The sequence below is a fragment of the Sapajus apella genome, unplaced genomic scaffold, assembly GCF_009761245.1.
Source record: "Sapajus apella isolate SASKATOON/1434 unplaced genomic scaffold, GSC_monkey_1.0 scaffold55, whole genome shotgun sequence".
In the NCBI taxonomy this organism is placed as follows: domain Eukaryota; kingdom Metazoa; phylum Chordata; class Mammalia; order Primates; family Cebidae; genus Sapajus; species Sapajus apella.
Window position 1 is genome coordinate 5,974,228 of NW_022436995.1, and position 19,494 is coordinate 5,993,721.

Genomic DNA, 19,494 nt, shown 5'->3' on the forward strand with positions numbered 1-19,494 from the left:
AAATGGAAGTCCTACAAGAGCATTTTTTTCAGCAATATATATATTTTTTGAGGCGGAGTCTCACTCTGTCACCCAGGCTGGAGTGCAGTGGCGTGATCTCAACTCACTGCAACTTCCGCCTCCCAGGTTCAAGCAATTCTCCTGCCTCAGCCTCCCGAGCAGGTGGGATTACAGGTGCATGCCACCACGCCCTGCTAATTTTTGTATTTTTTAAGTAGAGACGGGGTTCCACCATGTTGATCAGGCTGGTCTCGAACTCCTCACCTCAAGTGATCCGCCCACCTTGGCCTCCCAAAGTGCTGGGATTGCAGGCATGAGACACCACAACGGGCTGATTTATGTGAAGAAAATCTGGCCTCACACAGATACTAGTTAGCAAAGAAAGTTCTTTAAGGAGCCCCTGAAAAGGTCTGCAGGTACCCAAGGGGCCTGCAACCATAGTTTTATACATTGAGAAATTCTGTTTATAGTACAACCAATTAATCTGTTTCAGAGACCCGGCCAGGTGCGGTGGCTCACCCCTGTAATCCCATCACTTTGGGATGCCTAGGTGGGTGGATCACCTAAGGTCGGGAGTTCGAGACCAGCCTGACCAACATGGAGAAACCCCATCTCTACTAAAAATTCAAAATTCCTCAGGTGCTGTGGCGCACACCTGTAATCCCAGCTACTCAGAAGGCTGAAGCAGGAGAATCACTTGAACCTGGGAGGTGGAGGTTGTGGTGAGCCGAGATTGTGCCATTGAACGCCAGCCTGGGCGACAAGAGCAAAACTCCATTTCAAAAAAAAAAAAATCTGTTTCAGAGACGATTTTTGTTGTTACTGTTCTAAGTAGGACAAAATATGGTTTGAAATATAAATAGTAAGTCAAAGTGGCTACTATAGTTTTATTAAATGGCATATATATATATATGAAATATAGGCCAGGCGAAGTGGCTTACACCTGTAATCCCAGCACTTTGGGAGGCTGAGGTCAAGAGACTGAGACCATTCTGGCCAACATGGCAAAACCCCATCTCTACTAGAAATACAAAAATTAGCTGGGCATGGTGGCACATGCCTGTAGTCCCAGCTACTCAGGAAGCTGAGGCAGGAGAATCGCTTGAACCCGGGAGGCAGAGGTTGCAGTGAGCTGTGTCACTGCTCTCCAGCCTGGGCAACAGAGCAAGACTCCATCTCAAAAAAAAGGAAAAGAAATATATACATATTCAACATATATCTTTGGCTCTAGGTAAAGATGTATTGATTAATGCATCCAGAAATATTTATGGTACTAGATTTAGTCCCCTACAAGCCGTGGCCCCTTATGGTTCTAAGGATAGAATGTAATGGGTAGAAACTTAGATGTTAGTGATTATATTTGAAACGCCACAGGAGTCAAGCAATGATCTGATTCAAAGAGAGACTCTTTTATAAGGATTTTGTAAGTGTGATATTAGAATACATTCCTCGGTCTATTCCTGATCCCCACAGTAAGCTCTTCCATTACCATGGCAACCCGCTCATACCTGTGACAAATATTTTTTGTGTGCCTCTGTTGGGGAAATAAAATTAAAAACAAAATATTTTCCCAACCCAGAAAACATCTCCACAAAGGTAGTAGAGAAAGCGGTTTGATTCGTTGAATAAGCATTAAACCAGAATGTGATGAGCATCACAGGCAATCTACTAGGAAATTGCAAGGACAAAGAAATCTCACCTTTTCATATAGCCAAGCAGATACAACACATTATATACATGCTCTCAAGATAAACAATAACTAGTCCTTCAGTAAGAGGACTTGACAACACGGTTTGTCACACACAGTTCATCCTAGATTCACCCGATAATTAAGGTGAACGTGTTAGCTGATTAGCTGTATTCACAGGAAAAGGTAGTTTGACAGAAGGTAGTTTTGCAACTTGCAGCAAGAGGCCACCCAAGTTAAGCTCATACTTCAAGCTTAGAATCCAACAGGGGAAACTAACAATAGACAGTAATTACATGATGGTCTTAAGAAGTGGTATGGAGAAGTACCGAGGATGCTAACAGCATCTAACAGGAAACCTAAAAATAGCCTGAGAGATCCAGAAAGGTTTCCCCAAGGAAGTTCCAACTAAATTGAGACATGAAGGTTTCCCGAAGGAAGTTCCAACTAGGAACTTTTTAAATGTTTATTAAAATATAAACATTTTAATATATTTTTTAAAAAGCCTTTATTGTTCAAAGTATTCCTTTGCTACAGGGTGCTCCCAACCAGAAGATGAGGGAAATGGAGGATAATGAAGCACGCCCCTCCCACCAAACAGGATAAATTCTAGAGGCACTGTGAGATCAGGAAATTAAGATGTATTTTTGTCCCACCCTATTTTTACAGGTGAGGTATCGAGGTGAGGTTACAGCTACTCGTAATTTTCTTTTGGCCCAACTGAAAGGTATCATAGAAAATAAGAGAAAGCTGTGTGTGCGTGAAAGGGATCTGCCTTCCTCTCTGAAGAAAAGCGTGGTGGTAGCTTCGGAAACGCTTTTCAAGCCAACTCTGCAGCTCGGCTGGCGGCGGCGGCTGCGGTAACGTCAGTTCCTTGCGGAGGCGGCGCCAGGCGGGGTTGGCGGGAGCTCGGGGGAGGCCGCGGGGAGCGGGCTGGGCCCCGCGGGAGAGCAGAGCTTCGGCCCTCGCACCCGCAGGACAGCAGGGCCTGCTTCCACTCTAAGGCGAGACCAGAAACTTGCCTAGTGGGGCAATTCCGGTGCCCCATCAGGGCTGTGCGCCCTCTGAGATCATCCCTCAATCAAACGAATAGGAATTCTTGGGAAGAAAGAAAAATTTTGCGGCAATTTGGCTAAAATTTAGCAGCTTTCAGGGAGCGATTCAGGGCATTATCTCTGTGGTTCCCTCGGCGAAAAAAGACTCGAAGGGCTACTGGAAGCCGCCTGGCCCCACAGAGGTGCAGTGCCCAGGCCATAGGTGGCGGCGGCGGCGGCGGCTGGAGGACCCGGCGCTGGGGGCGCTGAGCGGCGTCCTCGCTTCCGGAGCCCGGCGGGCGTCGTCAAGCGGAACCGCGGCTTCCGGCCGCCGCGTAAACAAGGCCGTGGGCTGTTGGAGGCGGGGCGGACGGGCTGCGAGAGGGAGCCGGTCCGACGCGGACCCGTTCCCTGCGGTGCTCCGCGTCTCGGGCCCGGCTCCGCTCGTGGCCACTCTGCAGGCGTGTCCCGGCGGCGGAGAGCCGTCCTCAGCCGAGGAGGCTGGGAAACGCGAACGCCGGCTGCAGGGAGGCTTCCACGCCGTCCCTTTTGCCGCCGCCCTCTTCTTGCCTCGCGCCGCTGTGCTTTTCTCTACTTTTCCTTTGTTTCTTTGGCCCCTCTCGGGTGAGGGCATTCTTGGTTAGCAAAGTGCAGCCTCAAGATGGCTGATGGCAACGAGGATCTGCGGCCGGACGACTTGCCGGGGCCGGCCTTCGAGAGCTATGAGTCCATGGAGCTCGCCTGCCCCGCCGAGCGCAGCGGCCACGTAGCCGTCAGCGACGGGCGCCACATGTTCGTCTGGGGCGGCTACAAGGTCAGTGGGTGGGCGGGCCGCGGCGGACGTCGCTCGGCTGTGACTCGGGTCCGGGTCCGCGGCCAGGCGGGGAGGCCAGAGCGGGCCGCCGAGGGCGCTCCCCGCCTCCGCCGCGCGCCCCACCTCAGCGTCTGCCCGTTGGTTGGTTTTTCTTGCGCGCGGGAATCTTCCTTCTCTGGAGTCCCTCAACCAATCTCGAGTCTCCAGGGCTGCTTTCACGTCAACCTGGTGCTCACAAAGCCAACTCACTCCCACCCCTGTTGTTGCCATTGGAGCGTTATTCTGGGGAAGGTCCTGTTAATGTTGTTTGGGCGGTGCATTATTCGGAAGGGTTGGAGTGTGTAAGGTGACGGCGTGTGATGTCACTCAGACGCGTTATCAGGACGGCCTAGAGGACTTTATCCTCTGGGGCTGGGAACCGCTGCCCACTTACGGGGTGCAGGAATCACCTTATTTAACCTTGCCGCCTGTGCAAATGGCCATCATACTATTGTTTGAACCTCTCAGGACTATTTTCCTTCTGGCTTCAGCTGGGTTGAAGTTTTTCAGCAGACACCCCTATTAAGATAATTGATGGAAAAGCTCCACCGGTATCCTTTGACTCTGATCCCCCAGATATAAACAACGTGATTAGTTGGTGGTTTAAAGCCAGTTGCCTTTCTTTACTCTGCTCTCTTGGAAGTCTAGAGTTTTATTTGCTGGGATGGCTCCGATCCAGTCCTACCACAAAATAATTTTATTCCTCTTTGGTCTTGAAAATGTTCTCCTCCCTCCCCACGCCTGTGCCTTGGATGACTTGCTTTGTGACTGTTTTTAGCTTATGGTACAGTTGACTTGACCGTGGCTGACCTTTTCTGAGCTAGCTTTCAAAAATAGATGTCCTGATACTTTAATTTGGTTTAACTGCAAAAGTAATTTTTGCCAATCCTAATTCATCTGCAGTGTTTTCCCCAGTCTCCAATGAATGTGGTTAGAAAATAGAAAGGAGGCCGGGCGCAGTGTCTAACGCCTGTTATCCTAGCACTTTCGGAGGCCAAGGCCGGTGGATCACCTGAGGTCAGCAGTTCGAGACCAGCCTGGCCAACATGGTGAAACTCCGTCTGTACTAAAAATACCAAAAAAAAAAAAAAAAAAAAAAAAATAGTTAGCCGGGCGTGGTAGTGGGCACTCTTAATCCCGGCTACTTGGGAGGCTGAGGCAGGACAATCGCTTGAATCCCACGAGGTGGACATTGCAGTGAGCAGAGACGGTGCCATTGCACTCCAGCCTGGGGCAACAAGAACGAAGCTCCCTCTCAAAAATACTTTAGAAAGGGGTAGAGAATTTCAGAAATTGGGGGTGGGAGGCGTGAGCATGTAGTCACCCTTATAAAAATGTACATTAATTCCCCAGGAGAACAGAAACCTGTCAATCACAATTTGGTCTAAGCTACCTAATTCATAATTGTATTTTTTAAATTACAGCATTGAGAAAATGAGACTTTGGGAGTGGGGCGGGGAGGATTCTCTGTGTGGAATATTTCTTATGGTGGATTGGGGCAGATTCAGGGAGAAGCAGCATAATCACTGAATTGGATGGTTCTAAAACAGACTGCCCTCCCCATTTATGGCTGGTGGCTGGAACCCTGAAGAGTAGGCACAGAAGTCCTTGGAGATTGTTGCAAAGGCAGTAAACTTTGGCTCCCTACATAGTAGGTAGTTTTCCTCCGCAGAATAGGCTGGTCACTTCTGGGTCAGCCCGTTTCCAGCCATTCCCTTCATCATTGGTGGAGTGGAAGGAGAAATGTTTGGGTGGCCAACTGTTCGGTTTCTGTATGTGCAATATTCAAGCTTACTGGACTTTGACGCCCATTTTCCGTGAACCGCAGTTGTTTACTGTATGTCAACACTGTTCAGAAAGTGGGCAGAGAGGGTCAAAGGCTGGGACTGTCAGGCAGTTGTTAAAGTTCAGGGAAAGGATGGAATCCTGCCTCCACCATTACTTCATAAATAACCTTGGGCAAATTACTTAAACTCTAAAGAACTCTTTCTCACAACATCAGCTACTTTTTAGGGTGATTGTGAGGATTAAATAAAGCAATTCATGGATAGCTGTCACCTCTGACATATGGTAGTCTCAGTTTATGTGTTAGGAATTAATACCCGAAGGGAAATGGAGCCGAACAAAGAACCTAAAATTCTACATAAGGATTTAATATTTGTATATTTGCAGTTCTGCCCTCTCTGCTGCTGCTTAGAGAATAGGTGAAAGGATAGCTTGGCTAGAAAACCATGCATCATGTTAGTGTGGGTCAGGCACTTTGAGTAGTAGCCTGCTGGCTATGGCACAGGTAATCTTTCCTGCAGTCATGCAGCTGAAATTTGGTGCATGGTTCTGTTGAGGATAAAGTGGCCTTAGTTCCCAGAGATCTGTTGGCTGGGCACAATGGCTTACAGCCTGTAATACCAGCACTTTGGGAGGCTGAGGCAGGCGGATTGCTTGAGGCCAGGAGTTTGAGACCAGTCTGGCCAACACGGTGAAACCCCCTATCTACTAAAAAATACAAAAATTAGCCAGGTGTGATGGCGAGTGCCTGTAATCCCAGCTACTCAGGAGGCTGAGGCACGAGAATTGCTTGAACCCAGGAGGTGGAGGCTGCAGTGAGCTCACTCCAGCCTGAGCTACACTTGGACTAAGGAAACTGCTGTATCAAAATTCTGAATTAAGAGCTGTCAAGCTGGGCTTGGTGGCTCACACCTGTAATCCCAACACTTTGGGAGGCCAGGGTGGGTGGATCACCTGAGGTCAGGAGTTTGAGTGACTAACGTGGGGAAACCCCGTCTCTACTAAAAATACAAAAATTAGCCAGCCTGGTGGCGCACGCCCGTGATCCTGGCTGTTCAGGAGGCTGAGGCAGGAGAATCGCTTGAACCGGGAGGTGGAGGTTGTGGTGAGCCGAGATCGTACCATTGCACTCCAGCCTGGGCAACAAGAGTGAAACTCTATCTCAAAAATAAAAAATCTGTCTGTATTGAGCTTTACCTTGAGTGTGTGGCATGGGTAGGGGAGGATTGTGCACTATAAGACCTATTTAACTTTTTATCACCAGTAATTTCATAATTAGTATCTCAAGATCAATTTGAAAAAAATACAGTAGTGCCTCTTTAAAATGTTTTTATATTTACAAATTTTTTTTATCCTTAGAGTAATCAAGTCAGAGGATTGTATGACTTCTATCTGCCTAGAGAAGAACTATGGATCTACAACATGGAGACTGGAAGATGGTAAATATGGATATTATTTATGAGGGGGACTAAAAAATTCACGCGGGCTGGGCACAGTGGCTGGCTCATACCTATAATCCCAGCACTTTGGGAGGCCCAGGCAGGCGGATCATTTGAGGTCAGGAGTTCAACACCAGCCTGGGCAACATGGTGAAACCCCATCTCTACTAAAAATACAAAAATTAGGTGGGTGTGGTGGCACACACCTGTAACTCCAGCTACTCAGGAGGCTGAGGTGGGAGAATCGCTTGAACCTGGGAGGCGGAGGTTGCAGTGACCACAGATTGTGCCACTGCACTCTAGCCTGGGTGACAGAGTGAAACTCTGTATCCTAAAAAAAAAAAAAATAAAATTGGGGAGGCCAAGGTGGGGGGAATCACCCGAGGTTGAGTTTAAGACCAGCCTGACCAACATGGAGAAACCCCATCTCTACTAGAAATACAAAACTGGCTGAGTGTAGTGGTGCATGCCTGTAATCCCAGCTACTTGGGAGGCAGAGGTTGTGGTGAGCAGAGATTGTGCATTGCACTCCAGCCCAGGCAACGAGTGAAACTCCGTCCCTTTAAAAAAAAAAAAAAAAAAATAATTCAGATATGGTTGCAAAGAAAAATATGTAAAACCCATTCTAAGCTATCTACATATTCTAAAAACACTCTTCTGCTACTTTAGTTTAGCTGCTAAGCTTAATTTAGCATTTGTTTTAGAGTAGTTCTGTAGTTACTAGATACTTTTATGAACTTAGAATAAATTTCTATTCAGGGCCCTATAAAGTATAGTAATATTTAAAATAGATGTAGAGGCTTCAGAATCTAGAATGGAAAAGTAATAAATGTTTTGTTTTTTTTTTTTTAACAAGATGTTAAGTTTTCTGTTGTATCTTGAATAAACAAAGGATTTTAAATGGTTAGAATAGAATTGTTAGAGTTTAGATAGATTAGAATTCTATAAAAAAAAATTATATTTTAATGGCCTCTCAAAATTTGCATGCAAATCTTTTTAAAAGTAGTCTGTTCTGTTTAAAAACCAAAAGGACTTCCAATTTGTCCTTTATATAAACTGGAGATAGTCTGAAATGATCTTTTGCCAGTTTCATGATAGTAGTAGTCAAGAGCACGTCCCTGGTAGAATTAATTTGTTTCTCAAAATGCTGGGTTAGCCATGGTTGGGGATTTACATAGTAGTTTTCCCCATGGTGTGCTTTCTGAGAATTTTGTGCTTTAAATATTTTATTTATTCTAGATCTCAGAATTAGCATAATAGTCTTACTTAAGAGTTAGGCCAGAGGCAGTGGCTCATGCCTGTAATCTCAACACTTTGGGAGGCTGAGGTGGGTGGATCACCTTAGGTCAGGAATTCAAGACCAGCCTGGCCAACATGGTGAAACTCTGTCTCTCCAACAATACAAAGATTAGCCAAGCATGATGGTATGTGCCTGTAAGCCCAGCTACTCGGGAGGCTGAGGCTCAGGAGAATCACTTGAACCCGGGAGGCAGAGGATCCAGTGAACCGAGATCATGCCATTGCACTCTAAGCCTGGGTGATACAGTGAGACTCTGCCTCAAAAAAAAAAAAAAAAAAGGCAAAAAAAATTTTTTTGGCTGGGTGTGGTGGCTCACACCCGTAATCCCAGCACTTTGGGAGGCTGAGGCAGGTGGATCATCTGAGGTTGGGAGTTCGAGACCAGCCTGACCAACATGGAGAAACCCCATCTGTATTAAAAATACAAAATTAGCCAGGTGTGGTGGTACACTCCTGTAATCCCAACTACTTGGGAGGCTGAGGCAAGAGAATTGCTTGAACCCAAGAGGTGGAGGGTTGCGGTGAGCCGAGATCACACCATTGCAATCCAACTTGGACAACAAGAGCAAAACTTCTCAAAAGAAAAAAATTTAAGAGCTAAGCTAAAAATGTCGTGATTTCTGTATGTAACAAATTAGTGTTAATATGAAGCCATTTCTTACTCAGAAACAGCTTTTTCTAGAGAATTGGACGTTTATAATTGTATTCTCTGAGAATTTACATATTTTAAAAAATAATTTTTAAGGCCAGGTATGGTGGCTCACATCTGTAATCCTAGCACTTTGGAAGGCCGAGTCTAGGAGTTCAAGAGCAGCCTGAGGAACACAGTGAGACCCTGTTTCTATTTTAAATTTTTTTTTTTAAATGAGCCTTCTAAAACTTTAAGTTTAGCAAAGATAAAGTAATATTATATCTGGCAGTTTTAGCAGAAGATCTGGAGTATACTTTTAGAATTTTAAATCTTAGATTCCTTAGATGTTTTGATTCAGATCCATTTTTAGATTCAGAATGAGTTAATACACACAAAGCACTCAGGAATGCCTCGCACATGGCATTACCTGTTTTCAGTGTTACATAAAGGACTTGAATGATACATATGAATGGCTAAAAGGTGACTGAAGAAAAGACACTTACTGAATTAATCTATCAGGACTGGGAATGTTGAGATTTTCTTTCTGGGCTCCTGGCGCACTCAAAAACAAAACAACTTATGGCCATGTAAATAAAGAAATATAAAATGGTATGTTCCTAGAATAATAAAATGACACTTAGACTTTTAGAATCTCTCATTAGCCTGTACACATGGGACCAGCTGGCACTGCCTGTGGAATGGATAAAGAGGGAAAAGCACATTCCTTGAATTAATTTGACTTAAAAGAGACCCTAGAGGCATTGTCTACTCTGCCTTCTTAATTTATTCCTTTATTATTTATTTATTTATTTATTTTGGGACGGAGTTTCGCTCTCGTTACCCAGGCTGGAGTGCAATGGCGCGATCTCGGCTCACGGCAACCTCCGCCTCCTGGGTTTAGGCAATTCTCCTGCCTCAGCCTCCTGAGTAGCTGGGATTACAGGCACGCGCCACCATGCCCAGCTAATTTTTTTTTTTGTATTTTTAGTAGAGACGGGGTTTCACCGTGTTGACCAGGATGGTCTCGATCTCTTGACCTCGTGATCCACCCGCCTCGGCCTCCCAAAGTGCTGGGATTACAGGCTTGAGCCACTGCGCCCGGCCAATTTATTCCTTTATTGAGAGGATATAAGTAGAAGAAAAATTGATAGTTTTGCATTTCTTCCCTTTGGTAAACTTATATACCTTTAATTCCCCCTCAGGAAAAAAATCAACACTGAAGGTGATGTTCCTCCTTCTATGTCAGGAAGCTGTGCTGTGTGTGTAGACAGGGTGCTGTACTTGTTTGGAGGACACCATTCAAGAGGCAATACCAATAAGGTTAGTGTTGCTAAGGATTATGGTTTGAGGCCTTTTTATTATTATCTTTCAGACAACCGCAGATTTCTAAGGTTAGCCCTAGACTTATTTGTGTCTCAGTTAAAAATGATGTGTACTTGATTATGATATGAATGTGCATTTTAGTATTTTGTGTGCCAATCTGTATTTGCCTAGGCATTATGTAAAATCAACTTTTGTTGGTAACCTGTGTGCAGTAACTTCCTGGGTGGTTTTTCTTTGTGCTTTTTGCAGCTACTTGTTCTCTTAGAATGCTTAAATGTTAGATGAACGTTGGTAATAAAATTAAAGTCAAAAAGAAGACAAGATGTAATGGAGAGAAGGGTAAAACTGAGCAGGCAACCAATCAGAAAGCTATAGGATAAATTAAAACTGACAAAACTACCTGTTAACATTCCTGTGAAGTGGTGCCCAAAGACACTGCTATTCAGACTTTGCCCACAATTCTTCTTTTTCAGACCAGTAAGTGACAGATTAAGTCAGTCAAAAATGATACATATGGTATATATTAGTGCTTACTGAGTTGCCAAATAAATGAATTGATAGGAGTCGACTAAGTTGGCAACTTAGTAAGCACTTTGTGCTGAGAACTTGGTTGGACACTGGAAACAGATGAATGATACAGTTCCCATCTCTAGGAACTCACATTCTAGAAAGGACACATATAGTAGGTAAACCACTGCAGTAGCATCTGCTGGAGAGATACAGCACCTGGCATATAGACAATAACTCAGTAAGTATTGTTGAATCTGAAAAAGTCTTTGACATTGTGTTTGGTAGGATGAGGAAACAGAACAAGGAAAATCTTAACTGAAGAGGTGATGCTTGAACTGAATAATAAAATTGGAAGGAGTAGCCAAGATAGAGATATAAGCAAATGTCTTAGTTATGGAAATGACAAGTGGATGGAACATGTGGCTAAGATGCTTTCAAACTGTTCCTAGAAACTCTAGGGATTTGAGATACCTTGGAACACCTGTGGGAGGAGCCTATGGTGTTAGGTAGGCTCCAGCCTGTCCCTCCCTTCTCTGTTTTTAACAAGTGTAGCTCCATTTTTGTTTTTATCCTTTGGACTTTTGTTTAGTATTTTGTTTGAAGAAAGGGTTTTATGCCTAAAAGATTCTGTGGAGGCACATCTATAGACTATCATTGAGCCATATGTATTGCAGAGCCAAGAAGGAGAAAAATAACTGACACAACTTGAAAAGGCTTGGGGAAGGAGACAAGCTGTGGTTTTGTTGGGGTAGTTAGAAAAACGGTAGTTGTATGTCAGGTGGCTAGGATTGTGTGTTACAAGTTTGACTGAAAGGAAGCTTAGGTGTCTCAGAAGTGAAAAATAGATATATTGTGGTCAGATATATTCAGTTGCCTGATGTGAACCCCTTGAAAGAAGGACAAACACATTTCATCTTTTTTTTTTTTTTTTTAACGGAGTCTCACTCTGTTGCCCAGGATGCAGTGCTGCAATCTTGGCTCACTGCAAACTCTGCCTCCCAGGTTTAAGTGATTTTCCTGCCTCAGCTTGCTGAGTAGATGGGATTACAGGCATGTGCCACAGTGTCTGGCTAATTTTTTTTTTTTTGTATTTTTGGTAGAGATGGGGGTTCATCATGTTGGCCAGGCTGGTCTTGAACTCCTGACCTCAAGTGATCTGCCCGCCTCAGTCTCCCCAAAGCGTTGAGATTACAGGTGTGAGCCACTGTGCTTGGCCTATTTAATGTTTTAAGTATAGAGTTAAATAGGCACTAAACATATATTTGTTAAATTGAATTTAAAGGTAAAATTACTAGACCTAATTTTTTTGGGTAATAGCATCCTAAAACCCATAAATTAAATAACTACAGTCCTCATATCAGGGCCAGGTGTGGTGGCTTATGCCTATAATCCCATCACTTGAGATCAGGAGTTTGAGACCAGCCTGGCCAACATGGCAAAACTCCTGTCTCTACTAAAAATACAAAAATTAGCTGCGCATGCTGATGCATGCCTGTAATCCTAGCTACTCTGGTGGCTGGGGCACAAGAATTGCTTGAACCCAGGAGGCAGAAATTGCAGTGAGCTGAGATCATACCACTGCATTTCAGCCTGAGTGACAGAGTGAGATTGTTGTCTCTACCAAAAAAACAAAGGCTATCAGCAAAATTTTGCAATTGCAAAAAATGTGGAACCAGCCCAAATGCCCACCAGTCAACAAGTGGATAAAGAAAATGTGGTGTGTATATATACCATGGAATACTCCTCAGCCATAAAAAGGAACAAAATAATGGCATTTGCAGCAACCTGGATAAAATTGGAGACCATTATTCTAAGTGAAGTAACCCAGGAATGGAAAACCAAACATCTTATGTTCTCACTGATAAGTGGGAGCTAACCTATGAGGCTGCAAAGGCCTAAGAACGATACAGTGGACTTTGGGGACTCAGGGAAAGGGGTGGGAGGTGGGTGAAGGATAAAAGACTACACATTAGCTGGGTGCTGTGGCTCACGCCTGTAATTCTAGCACATTGGGAAGTTGAGGTGGGTGGATCATGAGGTCAAGAGTTCAAGACCAGCCTCAGCAACATGATGAAACCGCATCTCTGCTGAAAATACAAAAATTACCCAGGTGTGGTGGTACACACCTGTAATACCAGCTACTCGGAGGCTAAGGCAGAACTGCTTGAACTTGGGAGGTGGAGGTTGCAGTGAGCAGAGATGGCACCACTGCACTCCAGCCTGGGAAACAGTGAGACTCCAACTTAAAAAAAAAAAAAAAAAAAAGAAAAAAAGACTACACATTGGGTATAGTGTACACTGCTTGGGCGATGAGTGCACCAAAATCTCAGAAATCACCACGAAGGAACTTATGTATGTAACCAAACACCATCTGTTCCCCAAAAACCTATTGAAATAAAAAATAACTAAATAAAATGGGAAAACAAAATGTATGGCTGTCTTAGCCAGATATGGTGGTACAAGCCTGTAGTCCATCTACTTGGGAAGCTAAGGTGGAAAGATCACTTAAGCCCAGGAGTTTAGGTTACAGTAATCTATGATTGTGCCACAGCCTGGGCAAGAGAAACCCTGTCTCTTAAAAAAAAAAAAAAAATTAGTTGAACTAACAGTGTGCTTAGTGACTTAGGAAATTGGCATTTAGTCACAAAATCCTAGTCTGGACTCTGAGCAGTCTGGCAGCCAGTCAGCCGTCAAAATTTCAGTAGTTCACAGTAAAATTATATGCTAAACTTGAATTTTCTTTCACATAACCAAATCTAACTGAAATCACTGCTTCTGACAGTTCTACATGCTGGATTCAAGGTCTACAGACAGAGTGTTACAATGGGAAAGAATTGATTGCCAAGGAGTTCCTCCATCATCAAAGGACAAACTTGGTGTCTGGGTATATAAAAACAAGTGAGTTGGCAGCACTATAGGTTTGGGTTTTTATATGTAAAATGGTTTACCATTCAAGTGTCCTTAGCCAGTAATCATTTGCATAGAACATACCTCATAGGGCCCATATAAAAATTAACTGAATTAATACATGAAAGCATTTAACATAGCACCTAAGATAAGTTGCTTGTATCCTGTCCTATGGATGTTTGAATTTTTAGTGTCTTGGTTTTTTATTAAACAGGTTAATATTTTTTGGAGGGTATGGATATTTGCCAGAAGATAAAGTATTGGGAACTTTTGAATTTGATGAAACATCTTTTTGGGTAAGTAAAGTTTCATATTTGCATATAGCCTCCTTAGTAGTTGAAACAACACATTTTATGTTTGCTAATAAGTTTTGTGTGTTTTTCTTTGGTAATCTGGCGGGCTATCTAATTTTATAAACGTGATTTGTAAAATAACTCAGATTTTTATTTTTGGTAGAATTCCAGTCATCCAAGAGGATGGAATGATCATGTACATATTTTAGATACTGAAACTTTTACCTGGAGCCAGCCTCTAACTACTGTGAGTTGTTAAAGCAAGGATACTTAGAGGTGGTGGAGAGGGATGGGGGGAGGGGGTGGACTCAAGTTGGAAGATACTATAAAAGTGACAGTTCATTCTTGTTTTCTGGAGAGAAGATCCTTTTCTCTTTTTTTCTTTTCTTTTTTTGAGATGGAGTCTCATTCTGTCGCCAGGCTGGAGTGCAGTGTTGTGATCTCGGCTCACTGCAACCTCCGCCTCCCGGGTTCAAGCAGTTCTCCTGCCTCAGCCTCCCAGGTAGCTGGGACTACAGGCACAGCACCACGCCCAGATAATTTTTGTATTTTTAGTAGAGACAGGGTTTCACCATGTCAGGATGGTTCAATCTCTTGACTTTGTGATCTGCCCACCTCAGCCTCCCAAATTGCTGGGATTACAGGGGTGAGCCACTGCGCCCAGCCGAGAAGATCTATAATTTTCATGATTTCCAAGGAACCTAGAACTCAGAAGTTTAATGAATGTATGAAGTGACTAACCCAGCATCTATTATCTAATACATTTTAAGTGGTAGAAGTGTTTCAGATTTCAGATTTTTTTTAGATTTTGGAATATTTACATGATATACTTAACAGTCAACATCTCTAATTCAAAGGTCTGAAGTGCTTCAATGAGCATTTCCTTTCAGCATCATGTTGGCACTCAAATTTTCAGATTTTGGAGCATTTCGGATTTTGGATTTTCAGATTACAAATATTCAACCTGTAATTAAATAACTCAGCACTAGATTGCAATTTGTATTACTTAAATGTTAGATTTATTTTCCCTCTGGCACATATTATTTGATATGCCAGCCTTTATTTTAAAAAAGAAAAAATAAAGTAGCCTTTGTGTTATTCAGTAACATATCTCAAAGCTTAAAATTTAAATGCCCAGTTTTGATAATCAGCTTTGAATACTGTTGTTGTCTAGAAGTCTACATTCCAACTTTTAAAAGCTCAAGTGCCTTACATATTCTTATCCCATATCCAAAGGAGACTCTGGTATTTTCCCTCTGTTTTTAATAAAAAGTTCACTTACATACTAACTTGCTTATGTGACTCTTTAATAGGGTAAAGCACCTTCACCTCGTGCTGCCCATGCCTGCGCAACTATCGGAAACAAAGGCTTTGTGTTTGGAGGCAGATACCGAGTAAGTATTTAAAGAGCTTAATGATTTGCTTTTGAGTTCTTCAAAATGATAACTTAATTTTCCTTTTTTAGGATGCTAGAATGAATGATCTTCACTATCTTAATCTGGATACATGGGAGTGGAATGAATTGTAGGTATCACTTTAGATAAGTTTATCCAAAATTCAGATTGTTTTTACCTTATGTTTCCTACTATTGGTATATAATAATGTTGCTTAATTCTTCTGTAACTGAAATAAACATGATTTCTAGGCCCTTAAGGAATGAATTTTATTTTTATGTTTCCAGTTCTTATAACTATGTGCCTTGTACATAGCATGTGCTCAGTTGTTGAAAAGGTCTAATGTTGACTCTTCAAAGAAAGTATTTCAGTATAAAGCATGTAGTTGTTTATACCAAGAAGCCTTTATAAATTTGAAGTCTTTTTCATAACACGTACATAGAAATTTTAAAGGAAAACTGAAAAATACAGTAGCTGCTTCTAAATGCAGATATTGTAACTTAGCTATTATTTTCAGAATTCCACAAGGCATATGCCCAGTTGGCCGATCTTGGCACTCACTAACACCAGTTTCTTCAGATCATCTTTTTCTCTTTGGAGGATTTACCACTGATAAACAGCCACTAAGTAAGTCCTTGAAAACTATGATAACCAAATCATCATATATCATCCATATATAATAGCTGAAAATGAGTCTATTAGAGACTTATGAGAGGGCTTATAGGGTTGGTTGGAAGGTTTGATTTTGATCCTGTAACATACCTGTAATTGTACTATATGGCGTACTTCTGCATTTAAGAGCCCTGCTGAAGGGCTATAACATGCAAAGGGCTTACTTGGCTAATTGCAGGGGGGAAAAAAGAACATACACTCTCTGTATCTACTCATGATCTGATTTATTCCTTTCTTGCCAAAGCTGTGACTTTTAAATGTCATTATCATATTGGCAGACTAACATATTTCATAGATCTTTTTTCTTTTCTTCAATCAGGTGATGCCTGGACTTACTGCATCAGTAAAAATGAATGGATACAGTTTAATCATCCATATGCTGAAAAACCAAGGTATTTAAAGGCAATTCTTATACTGAATATGTATAAGATGTAAGAATTGAGATTTCTGCTGCATTATATCCACCATTCTTATTTATAAAAATCTTAACATTCACTAAGGTTTGAAATACTTCTCAAAGAAGAGAAAACCAATGTTATCCTAGTTTCAAATGCTCTCCTTTCCATCATCTGTGTATGAAGACTAGGGCTGGATTTTTATTTTTGCTTCTTCGTTTGACACATAGTTAAAATGTATAGTCAAGCTTTTCACTTCAATGAGTTGAACTGCATCTAAGTTTGTTATTAAAAATAAGGGTTGGCCAGCAGGCATGGTGGCTCACACTTGTAATCCCAGCAACTGGGGAGGCTGAGGCGGACGGATCACCTGAGGTCAGGAGTTTGAGACCAGCCTGGCCAACATGGTGAAACTGTCTCGCTAATAAAAATACAAACTTAGCCGGGCGTGGTGGCGTATGCCTGTAACCCAGCTACTAGAAAGGCTGAGGCAGGAGAATCACTTGAACCAGGGAGGTGGAGGTTGCAGCAAGCTGAGATTGTGTCATTGCACTCCAGCCCGGGCAACAGGAACAAAACTGTCTCAAAATGAGTGTAGCAGAGGTGCTGGAATGGGTAAAAATTTTTCTTTTTTTTGAGATGGAGTCTCCTTCTGTTGCCAGGCTGGAGTGCAGTGGTACAATCTCGGCTTACTGCAACCTCCGACTCCCTGGTTCAAACACTTCTCTTGCCCCAACCTCCCAAGTAGCTGGGATTACAAGTATGCACCACCATGCCCAGCTAATTTTTGTATTTTTAGAGGTGGGGTTTCACTGTGTTGGCCAGGATGGTCTTGATCTCCTGACCTCGTGATCTACTTGCCTCAAAGTGCTGGGATTACAGGTGTGAGCCACTGTGCCTGGCTGGAATGGGTAAAATTTTTAAAAATCACATGGGAGGCCAGGTGCAGTGGGATTACAGGATTACACCTGTAATCTCAGCACTTTGGGAGGCTGTAGCAGGCGGATTGCTTGAACCCAGGAGTTCCAGACCAGCCTAAGCAACATGGCAAAACTCCATCTCTACAAAAAATAGAAAAATTAGGTAGATGTGGTAGCATGTGCCTGTAGTCCCAGGTATTCAGAGGGTAGATGTTGCAGTGAGCTGAGACTGCACCACTGCACTTCAGTCTGGATGACAGCAAGACTGTCTGGGAAGAAGAAAAAAAAAAAAAAAAACTGTGTGGGGGAGAAAATCTAATTGACAGTTCTTGTTTTGCAGTAGCACTGTATAACAAAGATGAAGAGATCAAATCATTTCTTCATCTTTGTTATACAGTGCTACTGCAAATCTTAGCCAAAGAGAAGAGCTTATTAAACACTGATAGTTGAGTTTCTCTTGTTAATCTCAAACAAAATGCTAAAGGAAATGATACAGTCAAAATGATGTTCAAAGCCTGCAGTTTTTTCCCAAGCCTCTAAACCAAGTATAGTCATACCAATAAGACTATTTATTTTTAAATGATCTCTCCAAAAAACTACCAGGCTTTCTGAGACTTTATAGTTTACTGAAGCAGGGCTTTCACCATCCCTCGGATGTTCTGTGTAAGGCCAGTTGGCCCTATCTATGGAAAAAGGCATATACCAGTCAGCTCCCGTATGATTTTTATTGCTAACAAAGACCTAGAGAACACATCATTCAGTTCAAACTCCTCACTGCATAAATGAGAACTGACCAGAGATAAAAATCATAATATCCAGATAAAATAGAGGTATTGATTGCTTTCGCTACTTAAGATTTTACTTCTCACCATGATGTTTTGATCTGAACTACCTTAAGATCTCTAAGTCTTTATTTCATAGCCCCCTTCAGTAGTATAAAATGAGCAACTGTGTGACTTCAAACTCAAGTTTTTGTTTTAAATGCAGGTTATGGCACACAGCTTGTGCCAGTGATGAAGGAGAAGTAATTGTTTTTGGTGGATGTGCCAACAACCTGCTTGTCCATCACAGAGCTGTAAGTATACTACTTCATACTATTACTGAAACTTACTTGTAAAGCATTTGCTTTTAAATGTGTTCTTCCTATCTATTTTTCAGGCACACAGTAATGAAATACTAATATTTTCAGTTCAACCAAAATCTCTTGTACGGTAAGTTTGTACTTGGCACTTAGATTATTTCAAATTCTGTTTAATACTTACCACTCTCAGGAAAAAAACAGGTTTATGGATTATTTAAGGGCAATAATAAGTAGCAACGTCACTGCTACAACCAGTTCCTGTGAAAATCTAAGAAAGAGGGATGTTTTATGTAGCTTTTCAAGTGAACGTACTTCTAAACAGTAAAGTGAAATTACTTTTCTCTTTCCTTGTTCATTTTTTAGGCTAAGTTTAGAAGCAGTCATTTGTTTTAAAGAAATGTTAGCCAACTCATGGAACTGCCTTCCAAAACACTTACTTAACAGTGTTAATCAGAGGTTTGGTAGTAACAACACTTCTGGATCTTAAGGCTTCATAAATAATGCCTCTGATCACCTTGCATGGACAGCAATCCTGTAAACATCACAGAGTTGGCATCATTTGTATAATTATATGCATTGTTGTAGTTTGCAACTTTTGGTTTTAATGTGCATGTGAATGGCCTAGAGAACCTATTTTTGTGTCTAAAGTTTACAATAAATGTATTTAACACCAGTAGCTGTCCTCTATTATAAAGTAAAAGAAAAGTAATGGTTGGGCTTTTTACCCCAAAGAATGGTTATGTTTCCTTTTTGGTAACTTCAGGATATATATCTGTAGAAGGATGATGACACTAAATAGTCTTACCATCATCAAAAAAATGAAGTCATTTTTTAAAAACATAGGTATTTTTAAATGGTTGTAAATATAATAAGATTCTGGTTTTTTTTTTTCTAAAACATTAATATTCACATTATGACTAAGCTGGAAAAATAAAGTATAGAGGGATCAACAGCTATTTAGTACTTTGACCTTAATGCTTCAGTGTAGGCACTGGAACAAGTGGTCATGCTCACTACAGGCAGGTGTCGTCCAAAGTTTTGTAGCTCATGAAAGGATGGAAATAATGATAACTTCATTCTCCATTCTGTTAGGAGACAGAGGAAAAATGCATTGGAGTCTTTAGTGGTTAGCCTAAAATGCACTTCTGGTATAGGTTAAGATACTCTGTAACATGCTATATTGATAATTAATTAGTAAAGGTGGCAATTACAATGGTACAGAACTGAATGAGACTACAAGGAAGATATTAAGATCAAACCTGAAGGTCTAC

At 42.0% G+C, this 19,494-nt stretch overlaps 2 protein-coding genes across 3 annotated transcripts in view; one reads left to right on the top strand and one right to left on the bottom strand.

Moving 5' to 3' along the window:
- The first annotated feature begins 2,854 nt into the window (after nucleotides 1–2,854).
- Nucleotides 2,855–18,896, top strand: KLHDC2 (kelch domain containing 2). 2 transcript variants are annotated; one of them, XM_032244536.1, is made up of 13 exons: nucleotides 2,855–2,944; nucleotides 6,719–6,798; nucleotides 9,931–10,048; nucleotides 13,344–13,459; nucleotides 13,683–13,764; nucleotides 13,925–14,008; nucleotides 15,075–15,155; nucleotides 15,227–15,285; nucleotides 15,673–15,782; nucleotides 16,147–16,219; nucleotides 18,130–18,217; nucleotides 18,301–18,353; nucleotides 18,587–18,896. In XM_032244536.1, the coding sequence occupies exons 2-13, from the start codon at nucleotides 6,782–6,784 to the stop codon at nucleotides 18,708–18,710; spliced, it is 1,005 nt and encodes a 334-aa protein (XP_032100427.1). In that variant the 5' UTR covers nucleotides 2,855–2,944; nucleotides 6,719–6,781; the 3' UTR covers nucleotides 18,711–18,896. The 2 variants fall into 2 exon arrangements, with proteins under 2 accessions (XP_032100427.1, XP_032100426.1); XM_032244535.1 differs by lacking the exon at nucleotides 2,855–2,944 and adding an exon at nucleotides 3,071–3,535.
- Nucleotides 17,849–19,494, bottom strand: part of NEMF (nuclear export mediator factor) — a 71,720-nt gene continuing 70,074 nt past the window's right edge. The window contains exon 34 of the mRNA XM_032244532.1: nucleotides 17,849–19,308. Coding sequence (XP_032100423.1) covers nucleotides 19,297–19,308 — 12 coding nt within the window. The 3' untranslated portion in view covers nucleotides 17,849–19,296. The remainder of the gene's footprint in view (nucleotides 19,309–19,494) is intronic.